A 21,587-nucleotide genomic window follows, 5' to 3' on the forward strand; every position below is an offset into this window, starting at 1 on the left:
CTGTGTGGATCACAATAAACTGTGGAAAATTCTGAAAGAGATGGGAATACCAGACCACCTGATCTGCCTCTTGAGAAACCTGTATGCAGGTCAGGAAGCAACAGTTAGAACTGGACATGGAACAGACTGGTTCCAAATAATAAAAGGAGTACATCAAGGCTGTATATCGTCACCCTGCTTATTTCACTTATACGCAGAGTACATCATGAGAAACGCTGGACTGGAAGAAGCACAAGCTGGAATCAAGATTGCCAGGAGAAATGTCAATAACCTCAGATATGCAGATGATACCACCCTTATGGCAGAAAGTGAAGAGGAACTAAAAAGCCTCTTGATGAAAGAGGAGAGTGAAAAAGTTGGCTTAAAGCTCAACATTCAGAAAACGAAGATCATGGCATCCAGTCCCATCACTTCATGGCAAATAGATGGGGAAACAGTGGCAGACTTTATTTTTAGGGGCTCCAAAATCACTACAGATGGAGATTGCAGCCATGAAATTAAAAGACGCTTACTCCTTGGAAGGAAGGTTATGACCAACCTGGATAGCATATTGAAAAGCAGAGATATTACTTTGCCAACTAAAGTCTGTCTAGTCAAGGCTATGGTTTTTCCAGTGGTCATGTATGGATGTGAGAGTTGGACTGTGAAGAAAGCTGAGTGCCGAAGAATTGATGCTTTTGAACTGTGGTGTTGGAGAAGACTCTTGAGAGTCCCTTGGACTGCAAGGAGATCCAACCAGTCCATTCTAAAGGAGATCAGCCCTGGGTGTTCTTTGGAAGGACTGATGCTAAAGCTGAAACTCCAATACTTTGGCCACCTCATGCGAAGAGTTGACTCATTGGAAAAGACTCTGATGCTGGGAGGGATTGGGGGCAGGAGGAGAAGGGGACGACAGAGGATGAGATGGCTGGATGGCATCACCAACTCGATGGATGGGAGTTTGAGTGAACTCCGGGAGTTGGTGATGGACAGGGAGGCCTGACGTGCTGCGATTCATGGGGTCGCAGAGAGTCAGACACAACTGAGTGACAGAACTGAACTGAAGCCTTTAAAACGTGCACTTTCCTAACAATCTAACTTGGGGTTCTTTCTGTAATCACGTGAAAATGTTGAGTCTGGGATTTTCCTGGTGGTCCAGTGTTTAAGACTCTGCGCTTCCACTCCATGGGGTCCAGGTTCAATGCCTGGTCTCCATCTTGTGTGGGGGCCATTATTTACTGAACTGGGACCCTCTGTCGGCAACTTTTAAGTGAAGCCTAAATGAATAGCATTGATCATAATCTAACACTGAGGGTATGTGCTACTGGATAACTAATTATAACTTGAAATTATATATGACAAACTACAATCACAATTTTCCCCTGGCTTCATCTAATTGTCAAAGGGAACTGTGATTCAAAAAAGGAAAAGAACCATCATTCTAAAGGGTACAGGCTGTTTTTTACAACAAAGAGTTAATTTATCTAGTATTCTTTCTGTTCCCTTTGAGCATCCATCTCTCCAGTACCATTTTCCACATCATTGTAAAGAGTCGGGGTATAGGTCCAGGTACACCCGGATTTCGAAAACCTGAATTCCCAGCTGGACAATTTTGGGAAGATACTCCATCTTTCTAATCCTCCATTTCTTTATCTGCAAAATGGGGATTATAGTACCTGCCTCATAGGAGTGTAGTGAGTTGAATGAGACAGTGCTCAGTACACAGAATGCCTGGTGCACAGTTGGGGCTCAATAAATGGCAGATTTTCACTCTAGGACTTTGAAAGAGAACCTCTAGTAAGAGTTTCTCTACTCCACATCAGCTCCTCTCCAAGCACTGAGATACGTTCCAAGTATATATGGCAGTGCCAAGCTAGTAGGTGACATAGACTGTGCTACTGAGGGAAGAAACAGAAAGATGTACAATTAGACTGGTCTCAACGCTCCCCAAAATACTTCCTGCATTTGGTATTTCTTTATGTGAAAGCTAATCAAAAAAGGAGCCTTAAAAGGAAACTTAGCTAACAAGGACGCTTAGACCCCCAGCTTTTCCTTTCTTTAATGTACAAATGACAAAGTTTTAAAGAAGGTTTTTTACAGAGAGAAGAGAGACCAAGCCAGGATGACTTCCCAGAAGGAAGAGATCTAAGAGCTGCCCAATGAACTTCCTCAGCTCACCACGGCTACTTCCTCCTTTTGTACCTATGAAGAAAATGAGCAGGGTAAATAAATACCAACCCACAAGCCCAGACAGGAAGGAGAAGCTCCTTTCCCAGAAAAGCTTTATTCACTAACCCCACTCGTAGCCTCCGGCCCTCCAAAACTGTAAACATTACCTGGATTTAGATTTAAAGTTTCCTCCTCGTCTCTGGTGGGGCAAGCCCAATTTTTTTCTTTCTTCAAAGGAGGGGCTGTGAATGAGAAGACGGCAGGATGGTGGACAAGCGGGCAGTGTCTCACCATCCCCACCACCAGCTCTCACACGGAGCAGCAGCACAACGCAGATGCATCATCTTTAGGGTCTGAGGTTCTAAGTCTGTGTTTTTCCACCTGATGATAACAGGTTTATCAAAGTCAGGGCCCAGCTCTAAAGCAAGACTGGAAGAGGCCCTTCCTTCCTGTGTATATAAAAAAACTGCTTGCGTAACGTAGTCTACCCAGCTGCCAACCCCAGCCCAGACGATGTGGGGAGGAACAAAACGTTCCAGAGCACACCACAGTCCTCTGTTCTATTACTCCCCTGAGAGAAGCTATACTTCCAAACCATAATGTGCTATTTTACCTCCAAGGCAGGAGGGCCCTCACACTTCACTTACTCTCACCCTGGGACCCACAGATGGGCTCAGGGAGGGAGTAGATGGGAGCCCTTGAAATTATATATAGGCAGACCTCAAAGATACTGTGGGTTTGGATTTTTTTTTTTTTTTTTGGTTTCCCAGTGCATGTAACAGTTAACGTTTATACTATACTAGAATCTATTTAAACTGTGCAATAACATTATGTCTAAAAAACAATGCTCGTATCTTAATTTAAAAATATTCTATTGCTGGGAATACCCTGGTGGTCCGGTAATTAGGCCGTGTTGCTTTCACTGCTGGGACCTAGCTTCAATCTCTAGTCAGGGATCTAAGATCCTGCAAGCCACGTGGTGTGGCCAAAAAACAAAAACTAAATAAAAATAAGAAAACTCTATTACTAAAAAATAAAAAAACGCTAGCCATCTGACAAGGCAGGGTTGCTGCACCTGAGGTATGCCTATATTATTAATTTGTAGGTATATGAGAATTAAGAGTGGGGAACAAGGGAGAAGAGTCACAGCTTTTATCAGAAAACCAAGAGCTCCATGATGACTTAAAACCCTACCCAGCTCGATACTGTTTCAGGGCCTTCTTGCTCGTGTTGGTGAGTTCTTCATCAAATACTGATTTCTTCACCTGCTTCTGCTTCTTTGCTGCACACAGAGAGAATGAGTTAGATAAGGCTTCTTTGTCTCAAGCTCCTAAATCCCCTTATGCTCAAGGTTCCCACTTTAGTGGATGCTCTGGCTTGATGTTTTATTGACATGGAAGTGACACACCAGATCTCAGCAGAAACGGGAAAAAGAATCAATTACCAGGTGTGTGTGTGTGGGGGGCGGGGGGGAACGACAGGATGCTTAAGGACTCCAAAAGTAGAATGGACCCCTAAACATGAAAGTGTCTTCACATCGTTCTACCCTGACCCGCTCCTCCAACAGCAGCTGCTAGAGATCTAGGCTCCAGAAACAAAAAGTGTTAGTTGGTCAGTAGCGTCCGACTGTTTGCGGCCCCATGGACTATAGCCCACCAGGCTCCTCTGTCCATGGGATTCTCCAGGCAAGAATACTAGAGTGGGCTGCCATACCCTTCTTCAGGGAATCTTCCCGGCCCAGGGATCAAACCCGGGTCTCCTGCATTGCAGGTGGATTCTTTACCATCTGAGCCACCAGGGAAGCCCAAGAATGAGAAAGAGTGGGGTTCAAATCCTAGCTGTCCCCACTAACCATGGGATCACTTCACCACTTGGAGCCAATGAAGGACAGCTGTACATGCAGGCACATACTCAGTACTCAAAAGATGTGGGCCCTTGTCATCATCATCCCTCCTATTTCCTCCCTGACCACAAGCACAGGTTTCAGGGAGATCCCTCCTACCAGCGCCTTCAAGCTCCCCATCTACCTACCAGGAGCCCTCACTGGCTCCTCCTCGGGCATTGCTCGGGCCCGCTTGGCTCTGCGGTTCCTCTTGGCCAGCCGCTCCGCAAACATCTGTGCCTTGAGGATTTCGAACTGGGATCTCTCCTCTGCCTGGGGAGAAGGATGACGTGTATGTACAGAACAGATGAGGCAGCCCTGACCCAGGGCCCCAGGCAGGGATCCACCTCCAAAAGGGAGGCCACTCACTGTCATCTCCCCCTTTTTTTTGGCTTCCTTCATAAACTTCTTCCTTTTCTTCTTTCCTCTTAAGGCTAAGTCAAACTCCTGCAGAGCCTTGGCAACTAGGATGAGAAGAGAGCGTGGAATTTCAGGTACTGTTTTATAAAATGTTTTGTTTTTTTTTAACTCACAGTAAGTAAACATATTTTAAAGTGATACATTTAAGGGCTTAAAATGAGAAGAACCAACCACTCCCTCTTCTGGTGATTACCTCCATCTCACTAAATAACATGTTTATTCCACTATTCCTTAATTAATCCACTTGAGACATTCATTATCTATTTGCCTCTTGTTATGAAAGACATATTCCCCATACCTTCCCACAATACAGTTTTAACCCTATTTACAACAGAGACTTAACATACATACAGACACCTTAATGTTTGGTCCCATCACATAAAGGCAGTGTTTCTTAAATTCCTGGTACAACCTCTTTGGAGGGTAATTGTGCAACCCCTAACAAAATAATAAATACACATACCCTCTGACATACAATTTCAGTTTCTGGAACTTACCTTGCAAATCAAATATGCTTGCTTAATTGTGAAAAGACATCTTGATAGCTATTCACTTGTTTATAATAGCAAAAGATAGGAAACAATCTCAGTGTCCCTCAGTGGAAAAGTAATAAACTATAATCCACCCGTATGATGGAGAAGACCAGTCATTAAAAAAAGAAAAGGCAGCTGTGTCTATGCCTATATAAAATGATCTCCAAACGACAAATAAGTGGAAAACCAAGGTGTAGAACAACGTGAATTCATCTGTTTGTTTGTAAAAGGGAGAGAGAAAGGAATATATATATATATATATATATATATAAATATCCAACTTACTTTTTTAATTGGGGCAAAATATATATAAACTTTGCCATTTTACCATTCTTTAATGTACAATTCAGTAGCATTAATGACACAATATTGTACAACCATTGCCATCATCTGTTTTTAAAACTTTCATCATCCCAAATGGAACATTAAGGAGCAACTCCTTGCCCACAACGTCTAGTAAGTTCTGTGTCTATGGATTTGCCTCTAGGTACCTCATATAAATGGCATCATAAAGATTTGTCCCTTCATGTCTGGACCATTTCACTTAGCATGTTTTCAAGGTTCATCCTTGAAGCACGTGCCGGAACTTCCTGACGGCTGAGGAACACCCCACTGTACGCATATACCGCGTTTTGTGTACCCACTCATCTGCTGATGGACACGGCTGTTTCCACCCTTTGGCCACTGTGAATAGTGCTTCAATGAACACTGGCATACAAGCATCTGTGTGAGTCCCTGTTTTCAGTTATTTAGGGCATAGACCTAGGAGTGGAACTGCTGGGCCTGATGGCAACTCCACGTTTAGCTTTTGGAGGAACCCCCCCAACATACTTTTTTCCTTCTTCCTCTCTTCCTTGGTCTGGAACCAGCTCCTCTCAGGCTCAGGGTTTGGTGCCTCCTTCCCTTTCTCCAGGAGCCGCTGTGCTGTGTTGATCTGTGGGGACAGCAGAAGGATGAAACCACGTCTGATAACACAGAATACGGCGACTGCAGGAAGCCACGGCCTGCAAATGCCTGGGATTCTGATGGTACGTTTGGCAGACACAGCCCATCAGAAGGCAGACCAGCAGGGGCTGTGTGGTCTGCTCACTGAGTGGACTCACCTGGGCTTCCGACTTCTGCATCTCTTTCTCCTCAGCCTCTAACTGCAGAACTGCATACACATCTTTCTCCATTTTCTCAATCTTATCCCGGAATTTGAGGATGACGTCTCAAGGGAAAAGAACAAAAGAGATTTTAAAATAAAGATGAATATGGTGTAACTGATTAAAATAATGCAGGGTGGGTATTTAGTGACAAAACTGTTTTTTTTTTAATATGTGGCTTCTCTGCCTAATACCTCCCCAAAGGCTTTCTGACACTCCTGGAATAAAATCTGAACTCTCAGCATGGCCCTTCCTACCTCTCTGACTTCTGTCTACTGCTTGCTCACAGGCTCTGGGCCTCTGGCCCTCCTCTTCTACTCACACACCAAGTGTGTTCCTGTCTCTGAGTCTTTGCCCTGGTTTTCTCTGCTCAGCACAAGCTGTCCCCAGACCACCCCCACCTCATTCTTATCATCCAGGACTCAGCTCAAATGCCATCTGTTCAGAGTCCTTTCCCAATAGCTTTTCAAAAATAGTCACTTCTCCTGTTGTTCTCAATCACATCTACTATTGACTTATTTATTGTGCCTCTTTCTCATCAAAGTCAGCTGCTTTGTTTCCTGCTCTATCCCCAATACCTAGAATACAATAAAGAGCAATAGACTGAATGAATCAAATGAAAAAAATTTTAAATGAAAGGGAAAGAAAAAGACCCATGAATGGGAAAAAAGGTCTGAAAAGATGTACCTCAAATGCTACAAGCGGTAAGCTCTTTCATATGCAATTACATTAAAAAAAATTTTTTTTTTATGTGGACTATTTTTAAGGTCTATTGAATCTGCTACAATCTTGCTTCTGTTTTATATTTTGGCTGCAATGCATGTGGGATGTTAGCTCCCTGACCAGGGATCAAACTCATAGCCCCTGCCTTGGAAGGCAGAGTCCTAAGAACTGAACCACTGGGGTGTGCGTGTGTTCAGTCACTTCAGGCACGTCTGACTTTGTGATCCATGGACTGTAGCCTGCCAGGCTCCCCTATCCATGGAATTCTCCAGGCAAGAATACTGGAGTGGGTAGCCGTGCCCTCCTGCAGGGGATCTTCCCGACACAAGGATGGAACATGCGTCTCCTGCATCGCAGGCAGATTCTTTACCACTAAGCCACCTGGGAAGCCTGGACTGCAGGGGAAGTTCCTACAATCACATTTTACTCTTATTTGATTTACTTTTTTCCAACACTGAATACATATTATTTTTGTAACTTAAAAAAAAAAATTTTGTAAGGATGCACTTTATATGACCTTACGGATGAGAACAACAAAAAGAATGAAAACTATCCAAAAAGAATGAGTACTGACTTCCTCCTCACTCTCTGGAAGAAGAAGGGAGGAAGGGTTAATGGGGGTGGCACCTTAAGAAGAAGCCTTCTCTTCCCAAAGGCTGACAAATCCTGTGAGTAAACACTTCCGGCACAAGCCTTTCCTCACTCCCTCTCACACACAGTCCTGCCCAAGACTCCTCAACAACGAAGTGGCAGAGCTGGGATACTGATCTGGCTCCTAACAGCAAAGCACCTGCTCTTACCCATCACCTTCTGTCCCCTGCCCCGCCCTCCTGGGTCTGATTGAGGACCCTGCCCGCCCCGTGCCCCACCCCAAGCCATCCTGGGCTGCTACACTGATGCCTGCTCACCCTGGGGCAGAATGCGGGCCTTCACGGGGGCCTTGGCGGCCTTGACAATTTCCTTCAGCATCTTCCGCTCCTCTTCCCCTACCAGAGAGACCGAGCGCCCGGCCCGGCCGGCACGAGCTGTGCGCCCCACCCGGTGGACGTAATGCTTAATGGTGTTGGGCATGGTGAAGTTGATTACCTGGAAGGCCAAAGCTGAGCATCAGTCAGGTCTGGGAGCTGGCAGGGAGAGGAGGGCACAAGGAGGCAGAAGGATCCCCACTGGAAGCTCAAGCAAAGGGAAGCCTGCTCACCGTTTTGACCCCCTCGATGTCCAGTCCACGGGCTGCTACGTCGGTGGCCACGAGGATGTCAATCTGTTCGTCTTTAAAGCGCCTACAAACAGCCACAAACACGTTCCTCTGAATATTCGACCCCAACGCTCTGCAGGAGCCTGAACCCACAGCAAGAACACAAACCCTTCTGGAGTCAAGCAGCAGAGTACAGACCGTCACGGTGGGGACGGGTCCTAAATGTCAGTCTAACAACACTTATGTGCCCCCCAAACATCCCACAACATACAGCAAACGTAGTTTTGTGGATCCAACTTTAAACAGAAATTCCTATGAATGTGGAAGCTCGGGAACCACAGAGCTAGACTATAAGAAGCAGCACACGCAAATGTCTCAGCATTCAAAGCAGCCTTTAAGAAACAACTCTCGGGCTTCCCTTATGGTCTGATGGCTAAGACTCTGAACTCCCAGTGCAGGGGGCCCAGGTTCAATCCCTGGTCAGGGAACTAGATCCCACATGCTGCAGTTAAACATACTGCTGCTGCTGCTGCTAAGTCACTTCAGTCATGTCCAACTCCGTGCGACCCCAGAGACGGCAGCCCACCAGGCTCCCCTGTCCCTGGGATTCTCCAGGCAAGAACACTGGAGTGGGTTGCCATTTCCTTCTTCAATGCATGAAAGTGAAAAGTGAAAGTGAAGTCGCTCAGTCGTGTCCAACTCTCAGCAACTCCATGGACTGCAGCCTACCAGGCTCCTCCGCCCATGGGATTTTCCAGGCAAGAGTACTGGAGTGGGGTGCCACTGCCTTCTCTATAAACATAACTAAGCACAGCCAAATAAGCAATTAAAAAAAAACAAACTCTCAACTGCCTATGATAATGAATAGGGACAGGTGGAGTGTTCTAAAGGGTACTTCCTTGCCTACCAAGTTGATCCCATTCTGTGGGACTTAAGAAATCACATGGAAAAGCACAGGGTCTGGCAAAGTAAATGCTCAAGAAATAGTGAATGGATTTGATTCAGGATCTCGCTCCAGCAGACCCGGGGACGTCCACTGCTCTGGAAAGGCTGCAGAGGTCAGAACCTGCTTCTTCCCGAGTCGGAATTTCCTGCTGTGACCCCACTCAGCAGCTCCCAGTTTCTAAGCCCTGGGGCAAGGGTATCATTTCCTACAAAGTCAAAGTTCTGAATGTGTCTGAGACATGACCCTACAATGGTTAGGCCAGAATGTGGGGAACTCTGCTGAGTGCCCTGCCATTACACTACCATGACCTCTGGGAGGACTCCCCCTCTGGAATGAAGACAGCCCTCTCTGAAGGATGCGTGGGAGCCTCAGCCCCCGAGACTTTACCGGAGGGCCTCCAGCCGCTGCGTCTGAGACAGGTTGCCGTGGAGCTCGCCCACCTGCAGCCCCATCAGCCCCAGAAGGATGTGCATACGGTGGGCCTGCTTCTTGGTCTGGGTGAACAGCATCACATGGTCAGTGAAGGTTCTCATCAACAGAGCTGCCAGGGAGACAAGAGTGAGCCAGTGGCCATCTCCAAGCACGTCCTGCTCCTCGCCCGCAGTGTGGCTGCTGTGCCTGGGGCCGCCAAAACAAGTGAGGGCCCCGCCGTGTGGAGCTTCCACTGCAGGACAGAAGCAGGGAAGCCAGCACCGCTTCAGGGCTGGCCTCTCTGAAGAGGTGACGTTAGGCTGAAGTATGGGACAGGCTCATCTACGAGACAATCTGGGGGAGGATTCCAGGCAGAGGATCAAGAGCAAATGTAAAGGTTCAGTCAAACACAAAAGCTCGATGGGTTTGTGAAGGCGAAAGCAAGCGGGTATGGCTAGAAAACCATGAGCTAAGGCTCCAAGGCCAGGAAAGCAGGGGCAGGTCCAGAGGATCTTACAGGACTCGCTAGGGAGCGTGGATTTCAGTCTAAGAGCGATGACAGATGGCAGAGGGGTTCAACAGAGAAGGAACGGGGTGAATGCTTGTTTGTTAATGATCCTCTTTAATGGTCTGCAGTGTGGAGAAGAGACAGAGTGGAAGCAGAGAGCCAGGTAAGAGGCTGCTGCAACAAGCCAGGCGACGCAGTAGTGGCCCGGGCGAAGAGCCAGAGGGACCGCTGGAGGTGGTGTCCAGGAGTTCAGCAGGACATAAGGAAGGCTGGATGGTCGAAGGGAGGTGAGGGGATGAAAGAGAGAGGGGAAGCACCCCTGGTTAAAGTATGGAGCAGACAGCAGGCCCAGGCACGGGACTGGGGGAGACTGGATGGAGGAGGGGGTGCCGCGGGAGAAACCAAACCTTCCGTGTGAAGCTCAGGGGAGTTGAGCACCCCACCCTCCCCGGTCCCACCCCGGGCTTTCACCTGCCACGATGGCTTCCCGGTCCCCTTCCCGGTTAGGCCGGATCCGGATGAACTCCTGCCGCAGGAAGGGGGCCACATCCGTGTTGCTATTCACAAATATCCGGACAGGATTCTTCAAGGAGACAGAGGCCAGATCTTTCACCTGCCAGCCACAAAGACAGAGAGGCTGACTGGTCTGCCAGAGGGCAGGAGGGAGATGCCGCCCCAGCCCAGCCCAGCCCAGGGGCCTCTACTGTCTCTCCATTCCCCACGGCCCACCTCGTCCGTCATCGTGGCTGAGAAAAGCATGGTCTGGCGGTGGTGGGAGCACATGCGGATGATCTCCTTCATCTGCTCCTCAAAGTACTCGTCCAGCATCCTGGCCAACAGGGGAGGGGAGAGGTCAACAAAATGGGCTGGGCCTGCGTCTGTATCGACGAAGCACAGAAAACATACAGGAGATGTTTGCGTATCATCCCTAGCTACGTTTCAGGCTCACGTATTTCCTTATTTTATGAGTGTTACTTTATCCTTTTACCAATATTCACCAAGAATTACCATCTGGCCACATTTGAGTAATCTTTTTTCTTTTGCGGAATCATTTGCTTTTCAGTGGCAGGTATCACAACACCTGACCCCTAAATATTTCAGCACATGTTCCCTAAGGACAAGGATTCTCTCCTACACAGACACAATGTCATTATCACCATTAAGAAATTCAGGTAATCGAGGCTGCTGGCTGAATCCTCACCAGAAACACTGGCACTTTATCGGGGTTACTCCTTGAATCCTCAACAACATGAGGTTGGGTACTTAACCCCCACTTACAAACAAAAAGGATTTGCTTTGAGAATCTACATAATTGCTTCCCAATCTCAGGAAGTGACAGAGCCAGAATCTGACCTGCCTTCCCTCTTAACCATCACGTTACACAGAGAGAAAGAGAGCCGGATAATCTGGGTGAAGATGGACAAAGGCGTGAACATGAACAGCTAAACTTGTGAGAGCTACGTAGGACCATGTGGAGTGCAGGTTCCCATCCAGGGGTGGGGCCCTGGGGACCCCAGCATTTCAGGTGTACCTGTCAGCCTCATCCAAGATGAGCACCTCGATGCTGCTCAGGTGGAAGGAAGGGCAGTTGTGGAGGTGATCGATGAGCCGGCCTGGGGTGGCGATGAGGATGTCAGGCGCTGCCCGAAGCGCTGCTTCCTGAGACTTCACGTCCAGGCCACCTGCAAAGAGCAGAGCCCACCAGGTGGGCAGCCGAGTCATTACCGTAAGGACTCGCTACCTGGAAGGACTGAGCCCTACCACCCGCCAGGTCTCACGGCAAATGCAGAGCAAAAGGCAGAGGACAAGGCCAGTGGAGGCCCCACCCGCATGGATTTTACAGGACACTGGGAGAGATGGGTTAGTTAACTCCAACTGTACTAAATGCAAAAATCAAAAAAAGAGGACGACACAAAGGCACTGCGGAATAAAAGGAGCCACAGAATAGAACGAGTCAACCATCCAAGGACTGAGAGATGCAGCTGTGAAACCGATAATCTTTCTAAATCACCTGTGACTTCCTACCGCATAAAGGGTAAAATGAAGGATGAGTGACTATCATATAACGTCATCAGAAAAAGCCTGCTCCAATTAATATTTGATTCAGTATTCATGCAAGACAAAAATTATATCCTAAATTTATTGAGTACCAAGAAAAAAAGTGTTCTCAGTATTCTGAAGTTCCATTTTGCAAGGTTCCTCCCTCCCCGTCCCCCTCACTCTCTACTGTGGAAACGTCATCAGCCCCACGAAGGTTTTCCTACACCCGTCATCCTTCATGGTGGCACACATCCATTCTTCCCGTGTCAGCCTTCCAGGGGCAAACGGCCCTCAGCCAGACACTCACCCACAGCCAGGCAGGTGGTGATGCTGCAGAACTGGGCCAGCTGCTTGGTGACGGAGTGCACCTGGATGCCCAGTTCTCGGGTGGGAACCAGCACCAGCACGCGGGTCACTGGAGCCTGGCGGGGTTTGTAGATCAGGCGCTCCAAGACCGGCAGGGCAAAAGCTGCCGTTTTACCTGGAGGGAAGCGCAGCAGGAGCACAATAAGCAGAAGGGTGTGAAACACTCACAGGCCCAGGTGTTCACCTGCGTACAGAGAGCCTGCACATCTGCTCAGAGGGAAGTGAGGGAACTGAGTTTTCATAAAACTTTCTCTCTGGTTTTAAAATCACATGGTTAATGTAAAACATCTGGGAAATACAAAAAAAAATTTTTTTAAATCATCCACAGTTCAGCCAACCAGAGGTAAGCATTAACAAAACTATCTATATTACCAATCATTTTTTATTAATGGACAGAAATATATAAAAATATACACTTTAATGCAATAATACTATATACTGTTTAGTAACTTCCCTTTATATATATATTTTCCCATTTCTTTATGTACTCTACTTTTAAATGAGTACATCGTATTCTATTACACGATTATTTCTTCTCTATTCTATGACATGACTGTATGATTAACTGCACTAGTCCACAATGTTGTGATAAATATCCCTTCTATAAAATCTTTATTCCAATGACAGGGGCCTATCACGGGAGTGCCAAGAGGTCATGGTCACAGAGACACCCTGATAGAGCCCCTAAAACCTGTAACCTGTGACTACCCTATTTAAAAAAAGTAGAGAGCATTTAAAGAAAGAGAAGATATATATAAGCATTACTTAGAAGGGAAGTTACTATACAGAATACATAGTGTCGTTGCATTAAAATGTGTGTCTGCGTATTTAGCAAAGCAGCCTTGTAGTCAGCCAGCCCTGAGCCTCTGCTCCGTTATGCGTCCTCCTCCTGCCGTCCCCCCACCGCCACCCCAGCTCCCTGTCCTCAGTACCTGTCCCCGTGGCTGCGCAGGCACAGATGTCCTTCCCCAGCAGCCCCACAGGTATGCACGCCTTCTGGATGGGGGTGGGCTGCTTGAAGCCCATGGCTGTGATGGCCTGAAGAGAGAAGGTGGGACCAGACAGGAGGGGGAGGGGGTCTGAGCGTCAAACTAACAAGGCAGGTTTCCATCGGGTTTCAGTCCCTTCCCATCATTCAGTCCGTCTGGTGTGTGTATGTATATGTCGATATTCCAGGCACTGAGCACAGAGCAGGCAACAAAAGAAACAACCCTGCCCTTAGGAATCTTAGAGTCTGTGAGAAAAAAACAGGCCAAAACCAAACAGCTGTGATGTGAAAAGCTGTGGGGAAAACCACAGCAGTTGAGCAGGCTAGGGAGGGCGGCAGGGAAGGGATGAGAGCGATTTCCAGGAAGGTGGCCAGGGTATACTGAGGAGAACCCTGAGAGAAGCGAAGAGCAGCCCAACCAGGTTTTTGGAACCATCTTCCAGGCAGTGGGAACACCAAGTGCAAAGGCTTTGAGGAAGAAGATGCCTGACCTGTGTGAGGGTCAGCGAGGAGGCCAGCGTGGCCAGAGCAGAACGGCTGCTGGGAAGCCTCATCAGAGGGGACCAGAAGGGGCAGGGCTGTACGCACAGGCCAGCAGGGGAAACTTTGCAAGAGCAGGCTCTCCAGCAGCTGTGTGGACAACACAGTTCAGGGAGGCCACCAACCCAGCTTAGGGCAGAGAGCCCAGTTACGGGGCAACTGCAAGAATCCCATGGTTGATGAAAGTAGCCACTACCTTCAGCAGAGGGCGGGAAAGGTTCATGTCCTGGAATGAGAGGTTTTCATCGTACTGAGATGCGTCTTCAAAAAATCCTCCTGCTTCCTACACCAGAAAATCAAAAGACAAAGAGAATTCAGCAAAAGGGGCCTAAGAAAACTAAATGACCTGAAAATCCTTTCAGGTTGTAAAATAAGCTCCATACGGTTGTCCAAGCCCATGCTCACCTGTCCTTTCTTCTTTTTCTTCTTCCGCTCCTTTATTTTGAGTGTATCTACGGAGAAAAAGAGAGCAAATAATCAGGGCTCACACCTCCTGAGCACTCAGTCAGCTAGGCACTGTCCTAACTGCATTACCTGGACAGACACCTCACTGAAGCCACACCACGACCTGGGGGAGCTGCTGTCACCAGCGTCACCTCACAGAAGAGGAGGCTGTGCGGCTGGGAAGGTAAGTCACTCAGACGAAGGAAGCTTACCACGTTCCAGAGACCAGACTCCCAGTCACTGTGCTGTGTAATAATGCTTTAGCTCTGAACTTCATTTCTGCAAGAAGTTATTCATGGAGCAGCTACTACGTGGGTGGACTCATCTGAGGTGGGAGACCCATCACCCCAAATAAGTTTGAGTCACAGAAGTGCCAATTGCTGTGTGGGGCTGGAGATGAGGAAAAGAGTGAGCTTGGGACCTCCTTGGCAGTCCAGTGGTTAGAACTCATGGCTTTCACTGGGGCCTGGGTTTGATCTCTACTCAAGAGAACTAAGATCCTGCCAGCCATGTAGCATGGCCAAAAAAAAAAAAAAAGATTTCCCTGGTGGTCCAGGGATTAAGACTTTGAGCTCCACCCCCCCTAAAATACTTTAAAAACAAACAAAAAAAAAGATTGCACTTGCAATCCAGGGGGCACAGGTTCAATCTCTGGTCAGGAAAGATCCCACATACCTCATGGCATGAGCCAAGAGGAAAAAAAAAGAAAAAGCCTGAACTCAGTCTGCGAAGTACAACAGCCCTAATAAAATCCCAAGGAAAAAGAGAAGCTAAAAGAAAGGAGTTCAACATGGAGACATCTTAAATTTAACTGTGCAGAAGGGCACAAAATAATCTACAGAAGTCAAGACGAACACTCTGGTTTCCTGTCCCTGCTTCTCACAGCATCACCTACCTGCCTTGGTGAGGATGTTCTCATCAGCTGATGAGTAGTCAGTCTCTGATTCTTCATCTTCTGAGGCTTCTACATCTTTTCTTTCAAGGTCTTCCTCCTCCTCTGGTTCAGAGCCCTCCTTTGCTTCTTTCTCCTTCTCTGACTTTCCAGACTTGGCTTCTTTATCCTAGAAAAAGAAACTGTAATAAAGCAAGACGACTACACATTTTAGGCAATCAAGAACCTATGAACAATGTTATGCTCGCCACCCTGGGAGAACACTATGTGGACTCTGAGTGAGTATTAACCACAGACACGCAGAGAAAGCCTGCCTGGACCAGCTGCACTGCGACCTAGGCTCAATGAGAAACAGGAGGGTTGCTCTGAGAGCAACACTCAAGGCTGACCAACAAAGAGAAGTGATGCTTTGCTTACTCACCTCTGTTTTCCTTTTCTTTCGAACTTTCTCAATCTTCTCATCTAATGTTGTGGCAGCCCTCTACAAATAAAAATGAAGAGATGAAAAAGAAACATACATACAGGAAAGAGACAAAGCAAGCATCTTCTGAGGGTTGGTTCTGAGATGTTCAGTATAGAAAAAGCTCGTCTGTCCTTGGACAGATTGATCAATCTAGATTACTCACAATAAGGCAAACAAGCAAACAAAAAAACATTAAATAAATGGTCTGTTTGTTTAAAAAATACCTTTAAATTACCTGGAACCAATAAGGACATCCACATTCTAGAAAGTGTTGACTATTCAGAATGATACAATTACCAAGAGATGTCACATCATATCTGAATGAATGCTACTTGGAAAAAAGTTTCCCCCTTGCCGATTGAACATAATTTAGCCTATCAAATAAAATATTGAAATCTGAGCAAATTCAGGGAATGATGGGTACTGCTAAAACTCTAGAAAGAGTAAGTAATGGCAGGCCCCCCTTCTGCACGCTCAAAGCACCTTAAACTGCTATGGTACTTACCATAACCACAATTAACTGTTTAATTATTTGTCTAGTTATTTTCTATCCTGCTAGAATGTAAGCTCTATAAGACTTAAGAATGTAAGTCTTCAATTACATGAATTTCATATGAAAAGAAAAAAAATCCTTCCAAGATGACTTTGAAAAGGCAATGCTGTTTCATTTCAGTCAGAACAAGGACCAGCAGTTCAGTTCAGTTCATTCACTCAGTCACGTCTGACTCTGTGACCCCACGGACTGCAGCATGCCAGGCCTCCCTGTCCATCACCAACTCCCGGAGTTTACTCAAACCCATGTCCATCGAGTCAGTGATGCCATCCAACCATCTCATCTCTGTTGTCCCCTTCTCCTCACACCTTCAATCTTACCCAGCATCAGGGTCTTTTCCAGTCAGTTCTTCACATCAGGAGGCCAAAGTATTGGAGTTCCAGCTTTAACATCGGCCCTTCCAACGAATATTCAGGACTGATTTCCTTTAGGATGGACTGGTTGGATCTCCTTACAGTCCAAGGGACTCTCAAGAGTCTTCTCCAACACCACAGTTCAAAAGCATCAATTCCTTGGCACTCAGGTTTCTTTATAGTCCAACTCTCATATCTATACCTGACTACTGGAAAAACCATAGCTTTGACTAGATGGACCTTTGTTGGCAAAGTAGTGTCTCTGCTTTTTAATATGCTATCTAAGTTGGTCATAACTTTTCTTCCAAGGAGCAAGTGTCTTTTAATTTCATGGCTGCAGTTGCCGTCTGCGGTGATTTTGGAGCCCCAAAAAATAAAGTCTGGCACTATTTCCATTGTTTCCCCATCTATTTCCCATGAAGTGATGAGACTGGATGCCAGGATCTTAGTCTTCTGAACGTAGAGTTTTAAGCCAATTTTTTCCCTCTCCTCTTTCACTTTCAAGAGGCTCTTTAGTTCTTCGTTTTCTGCCACAAGGGTGGTGTCATCTGTATATCTGAGGTTACTGATATTTCTCCTGGCAGACCAGCAGTCTGGATTAAACTGCTCTGAGCAGGCAATAATTCTCTCTGAAGCACATGAAATGGAAAAAAACTTTCAAGCATCTTCTAGCTTGTTAATAACCACATTCAAAGGAAAGCACAGGATTTTGGCAAATAAGCAGATGACAACAACATTTGTGGTGGTTTTGCCTGTGATGTGTGGGAACCAGGAATCCTAAACACTAAAGTCACCTGAGATCACCTGACAAGTGACAGAGAGTAACAGTCTCTGGGGACTGCATCAAGCCTTCAGAAACCCCACTACCAAGGAAATCTGCTGAACTGTTCTTTGTAATAAACTGACATTAAAAAGGTTTCTTTCTAGAGGAATGAACATCTAGAAAAGAGACCATTTTAACACAGCTATGTCCATTTTTTAGTCAAGCAATTTATATGTGACATTTGGTATTCCTACAACACTGGATCCTGAAACCCAGTGTCCAACCTTAACTGTGTCCGATTCTCGGCCTGGAACTGCCTATCACTGTCAATCTCACCTTCTTCTTCAGCTGGCTTAGGACATCAGCCATGGCCCAGCTGCCATCGTACATTCCCTCCTTCTCAGTGAAAACAAAGTCAGGGTTGAAATCAGCGCTGCGGTTCTTTTGTAAGGCTTTCTGCTTTCTGCCCAGCACAATGGGCCCCTGGGAAGAGGGAGAAGAAGGATGACTATGGGACTAAGATGAAAGAACACCAGAAAGAGAAGAAGGAAATGAGGGACTTCTTTGGTGGTCCAGTGGCTAAGACCCCACCCTCCCCATGCAGGGGACCCGGGTTCAATCCCTGGTCAGGGAACTAGATCCCAGAAGCAGAAGGACCTTGTTGCTTCTCCATCTTATATATATAATAGTTTGCATCAGCTAATCCCAAATTCCTAATCCGTCCCTCCCCTGCAACAAGTCTGCTCTCTATATTTGTGTCATATTTTAGATTCCACATGTAAGCGATAACTTTTCTATGACAGTTTTCCATTCACGAAGTGAAAAGATCATTCTGGCTGCTAAGTGGAAAATACACTGTGGGGGAAGAGGGAGGCGAGAGAAACAGCTAGAGACCAGGTATATTAAGACTGTAGGTAACCAGGTACACGATGGTAGTGGGCTGGACTAGGGTGGAAGCAGTGTGGACTGAGCCCAGAAGTCGCTGAAGAGAGATTTCCAAGGTAGCCTACAGAGCATTGGAGGGGAGAGAGGAGAAGGAAGCTGCATGACTGCAGGGTTTCTGGTGTGAGATGGAGCAGGTTGGCAGGGTGAGGGAGACCCAAGAGTTCAGTTTTGAAAAAACTGAACCCTTAGAGGCCAAGGGACCCCCAAACGGAGGTGTCAGTAAGCAGATGAGGCCACAGAGGGGGAAATACTTGAGCTGGATCTTTAAAGGGTGAGCACCTTTCCAGGACACCTATGCCTTTTTAATCGCCATCCTGTTTAAGTCTCTTAACTCCCCAAGCAACATAAGCTTCAGGAGAGCGGTTTCCTTGTCTACTCTGTTCACCGCTATGCCCTGGATGCTCAACACTAGGTGTCGCACACGTAAATCAGTTCAATCAGTACTGACTTAATGAATGCATGGATAACACGGCTCCTTGAATAAGAAACCAGGACTGACTCCGTCTCTGGATCTCTATGACACAGGCCTGGATTAAACTTCAGTTCAGTGAATGGGTACGGAGCTCACCAAGGCGACACAGAATGGCACGGGCACAGGTGAGGAAACGCTAGTGGCAACCACCGGGGGTCCAGGTGAGGCCCAGGGACACTTGGCAGCCGGGCAGAGGATACCGAGGACCTGGGGGCAGGGACCTGAGGCACGACGGAGAAGGGAAGCAGTCAAGGACAGCGACTGCCTGCCGCCGCGCTGCCACCCCGATCGGCCAGTACCTCCTCCTCCTCGTCCTCAGAGTCAGTCTCCGGCTCCACCTGCACGTCCTCATCTTCGCCTATGGTCCGGATGAAGCCCAGCTCCGAGAGCATGGTGCCTCGGCAGCCACTTCCGGAAAGCAGCGCGGCGCGCCGGCCGACTCGCACACTTCCGCGCCCCTCGCGTCGTCACTGCGAACGTGCTGACGTCACTTCCCCTGGGCGCCCTCCTCCGCCGGCGCCCCCCCAACCTCTGGGAGCGCGCATGCGTGCTTTGCGTGACGAAATGAAGAATCGTTAAATTCTGTTTTGTTGGTGCTTGGGAAACGGTGGGGTGGTTGGAGGCGTGTGTGAGGAGGAAGTCTACAGAGATGCGTGGATAAGCCCCATATATATCTGTACAAAGAATTGTGAAAGAAAAATACAGTAAAACAGTTACTAGTGATTGTCTCTGGGTGGTAGAATTTATAGGTGATTTTTATTTTCGTCTTAGATTTTTTTTTTCCCACAATAAACATTTATTTTCATCAGTTCGGTCGCTCAGTCGTGTCCGACTCTTTGCGACCCCATGGACTGCAGCACGCCAATCCTCCCTGTCCCTCACCAACTCTCGGAGCTTACTCAAACTCATGTCTTTTTATTTTCATAAAAAAGAAAAAAATAAGAATAGATAACACCTGTAACATTTACTCTGTACCAAGTAATGATCTAAGCACTTTTACAGGTATCAACTAATCCTCACCGCAGTTCTCACAGAAGGTACCATTACTGTCGCTTTGCCATTTTACAAATGAAGAGACTGAAGGCTCAGACAGGTTCCCAAGGTCACAGAGCCAGTGAACTAGAGAGCCAGGATTATAATCCAGGCAGGGGCTCGAGGGTACTTAGGAAAGAAGATCTCACAATTTACCAAGAAATTTCCATCTCTGCTTGCAGATATCTTACTGAATCTTAACTTTACTTAAACACACCTCCTGCATGAAGTCTTCCTTAACTACCCATCCTCCTTAATAGCTATTTGCTGCTTCCGTATTAACACTCTACTTGCAGCAGAGTAGTAGTTACGGTGTAGAAGTAGGTTCAGTTATCTTTTTTTTTTTTTTGGCCACACCTTGTAGCTTGTCAGATCTTAGTTCCTCAACCCAGGATTGAACCCCAGGCCTTCCACCGTGAAAGCATAGGAGTCTCAACCCACTGGACCACCAGGGAAGTCCTAAGTCCTAAGATTTCCTTCTTTTTAATGGCTGAGTAACATTTCATCATGTGTATATACCATGTTTTCTTCCTTCATCCACCGATGGACACTTAGGCTGCTTTCATGTCTTGGCTGTTGTTAATAATGTTGCTATGGATATGGAGGTGCAGATATGGTTTTGAGTTAGTGTTTTCATTTCCTTTGGGTAAATAACTGGAAGTGGAATTGCTGGGTCATACAATTCAGTTCAGTTCAGTCGCTCAGTCGTGTCCGACTCTGCAACCCCATGAACGGCAGCAGTTCTATTTTTAATATTTTGAAGAAACTTCATACTGTTTTCCATAGCAGTTGTACTAATTACATTACCACCAACAGTGCATAAGGAGTCCTTATTTTCTCCACAGCTTCACCAACAGTTGTTCTTTCTTGGCTTTTTGATGATAGCTGTTCTAACAGGTGTAAGGTGATACCACCTTTTGGTTTCGATTTGCATTTCCCAGATGATTAATGATATTGAACACCTTTTCATGTATGTAACCATTGGCCATCTATATGTCTTCAATGGAAAAAATGTCTATTCAGATTTTTAATCAGATTTTCTGGGGTGTTTGCTATTGAGTTGTGTGAGTTCCCTATATATTTTGGGTATTAATTAGACTCTTACTGGATATATGATTTGCAAATATTTTCTCCCATTTGGTATGTTGCTTTTTCATTTTGTTGATGGTTTTCTTTGCTGTGCAAAAACTTAAAAAAAATTTATTTTTGGCTATACTGGGTCTTCAATGCTGCAAGAGCTTTTCTCTGGTTTCGGAGAGCAGGGGCTTCTCTTTGCGGTGGTACATGGATTCTCACCTTCCGATGAGCTCTCTTACTATGGAGCAGGGCCTCTGGGCATGTGGGCTTCAGCAGTTGCAGCCCTTGGCTCCCACACTCTAGAGCACAAGGTCGGTACTTGTGGCACAGGGGCTTAGTTGCTCCCCAGCATGTGGGGTCTTCCTAGACCAGGGATTGAACCCATTTCTCATGAATTGGCAGGCGGATTATTTACCACTGACCCACCAGGGAAGCCCTGTGCAAATGCTTTTTAAGTTTGATATAGTCCCACATGTCTGTTTTTGTTTTTACTGTCAAATCTAAAAAATCATCACCAACACTGATGTCAGGGAGCTTATGGCCTATGTTTTCTTCCAGAGGTTTATGGTTTAGGGTCTTAGATTCAAGCCTTTAATCCATTTTGAGTTAATATTGTGTGTGGTGTGAGACAGTAGTCCAGTGTTATTATTTTGCTTGTTGTCGTTCAGTTTTCTCAATACTATTTATTGAAGAGACTGTCCCTTCCCCACTGTATATTCTTGGCTCCACTGTCATAAAACCATTAACC

General features: G+C 46.6%; 1 protein-coding gene and 1 long non-coding RNA gene across 3 annotated transcripts; one reads left to right on the plus strand and one right to left on the minus strand.

Moving 5' to 3' along the window:
* Nucleotides 1-2,023: 2,023 nt before the first annotated feature.
* On the minus strand, nt 2,024-19,163 carry DDX27 (DEAD-box helicase 27). 2 transcript variants are annotated; one of them, XM_086331449.1, is made up of 21 exons: nt 19,030-19,163; nt 17,650-17,796; nt 15,603-15,662; nt 15,185-15,350; nt 14,251-14,297; nt 14,042-14,128; nt 13,250-13,355; nt 12,259-12,432; nt 11,443-11,593; nt 10,641-10,740; nt 10,383-10,524; nt 9,380-9,533; nt 8,050-8,131; nt 7,760-7,937; nt 6,087-6,193; nt 5,815-5,917; nt 4,400-4,494; nt 4,180-4,303; nt 3,343-3,430; nt 2,316-2,390; nt 2,024-2,181 (listed from the first exon to the last, which is right to left on the minus strand). In XM_086331449.1, the coding sequence occupies exons 1-21, from the start codon at nt 19,120-19,122 to the stop codon at nt 2,163-2,165; spliced, it is 2,298 nt and encodes a 765-aa protein (XP_086187575.1). In that variant the 5' UTR covers nt 19,123-19,163; the 3' UTR covers nt 2,024-2,162. The 2 variants fall into 2 exon arrangements, with proteins under 2 accessions (XP_086187575.1, XP_086187576.1); XM_086331450.1 differs by having other exon boundaries at nt 18,827-19,163.
* On the plus strand, nt 4,391-6,369 carry LOC147360043 (uncharacterized). Its single transcript, XR_015138925.1, has 2 exons — nt 4,391-4,524; nt 5,471-6,369. It is a non-coding gene; the product is annotated as an uncharacterized LOC147360043 (long non-coding RNA).
* Nucleotides 19,164-21,587: the final 2,424 nt, after the last annotated feature.

Source organism: Bos grunniens, chromosome 13 (genome assembly GCF_055505025.1).
Source record: "Bos grunniens cultivar Pamir isolate PY7600 chromosome 13, Bosgru_T2T1.0, whole genome shotgun sequence".
NCBI classification, from domain to species: domain Eukaryota; kingdom Metazoa; phylum Chordata; class Mammalia; order Artiodactyla; family Bovidae; genus Bos; species Bos grunniens.

What these genes read in the sequence shown, in the direction of transcription:
- DDX27 (XM_086331449.1), bottom strand. Translation starts at nt 19,122, where the DNA reads ATGCTCTCGGAGCTGGGCTTCATCCGGACCATAGGCGAAGATGAGGAC. An exon ending in CTGAGGACGAGGAGGAGGAG is followed by an intron (nt 17,797 to 19,029) that starts GTACTGGCCGAT and finishes CCCTCTTCCCAG; the next exon opens with GGGCCCATTGTGCTGGGCAG. An exon ending in GGCCCGCATTCTGCCCCAGG is followed by an intron (nt 6,194 to 7,759) that starts GTGAGCAGGCAT and finishes TTTTCCCTTGAG; the next exon opens with ACGTCATCCTCAAATTCCGG.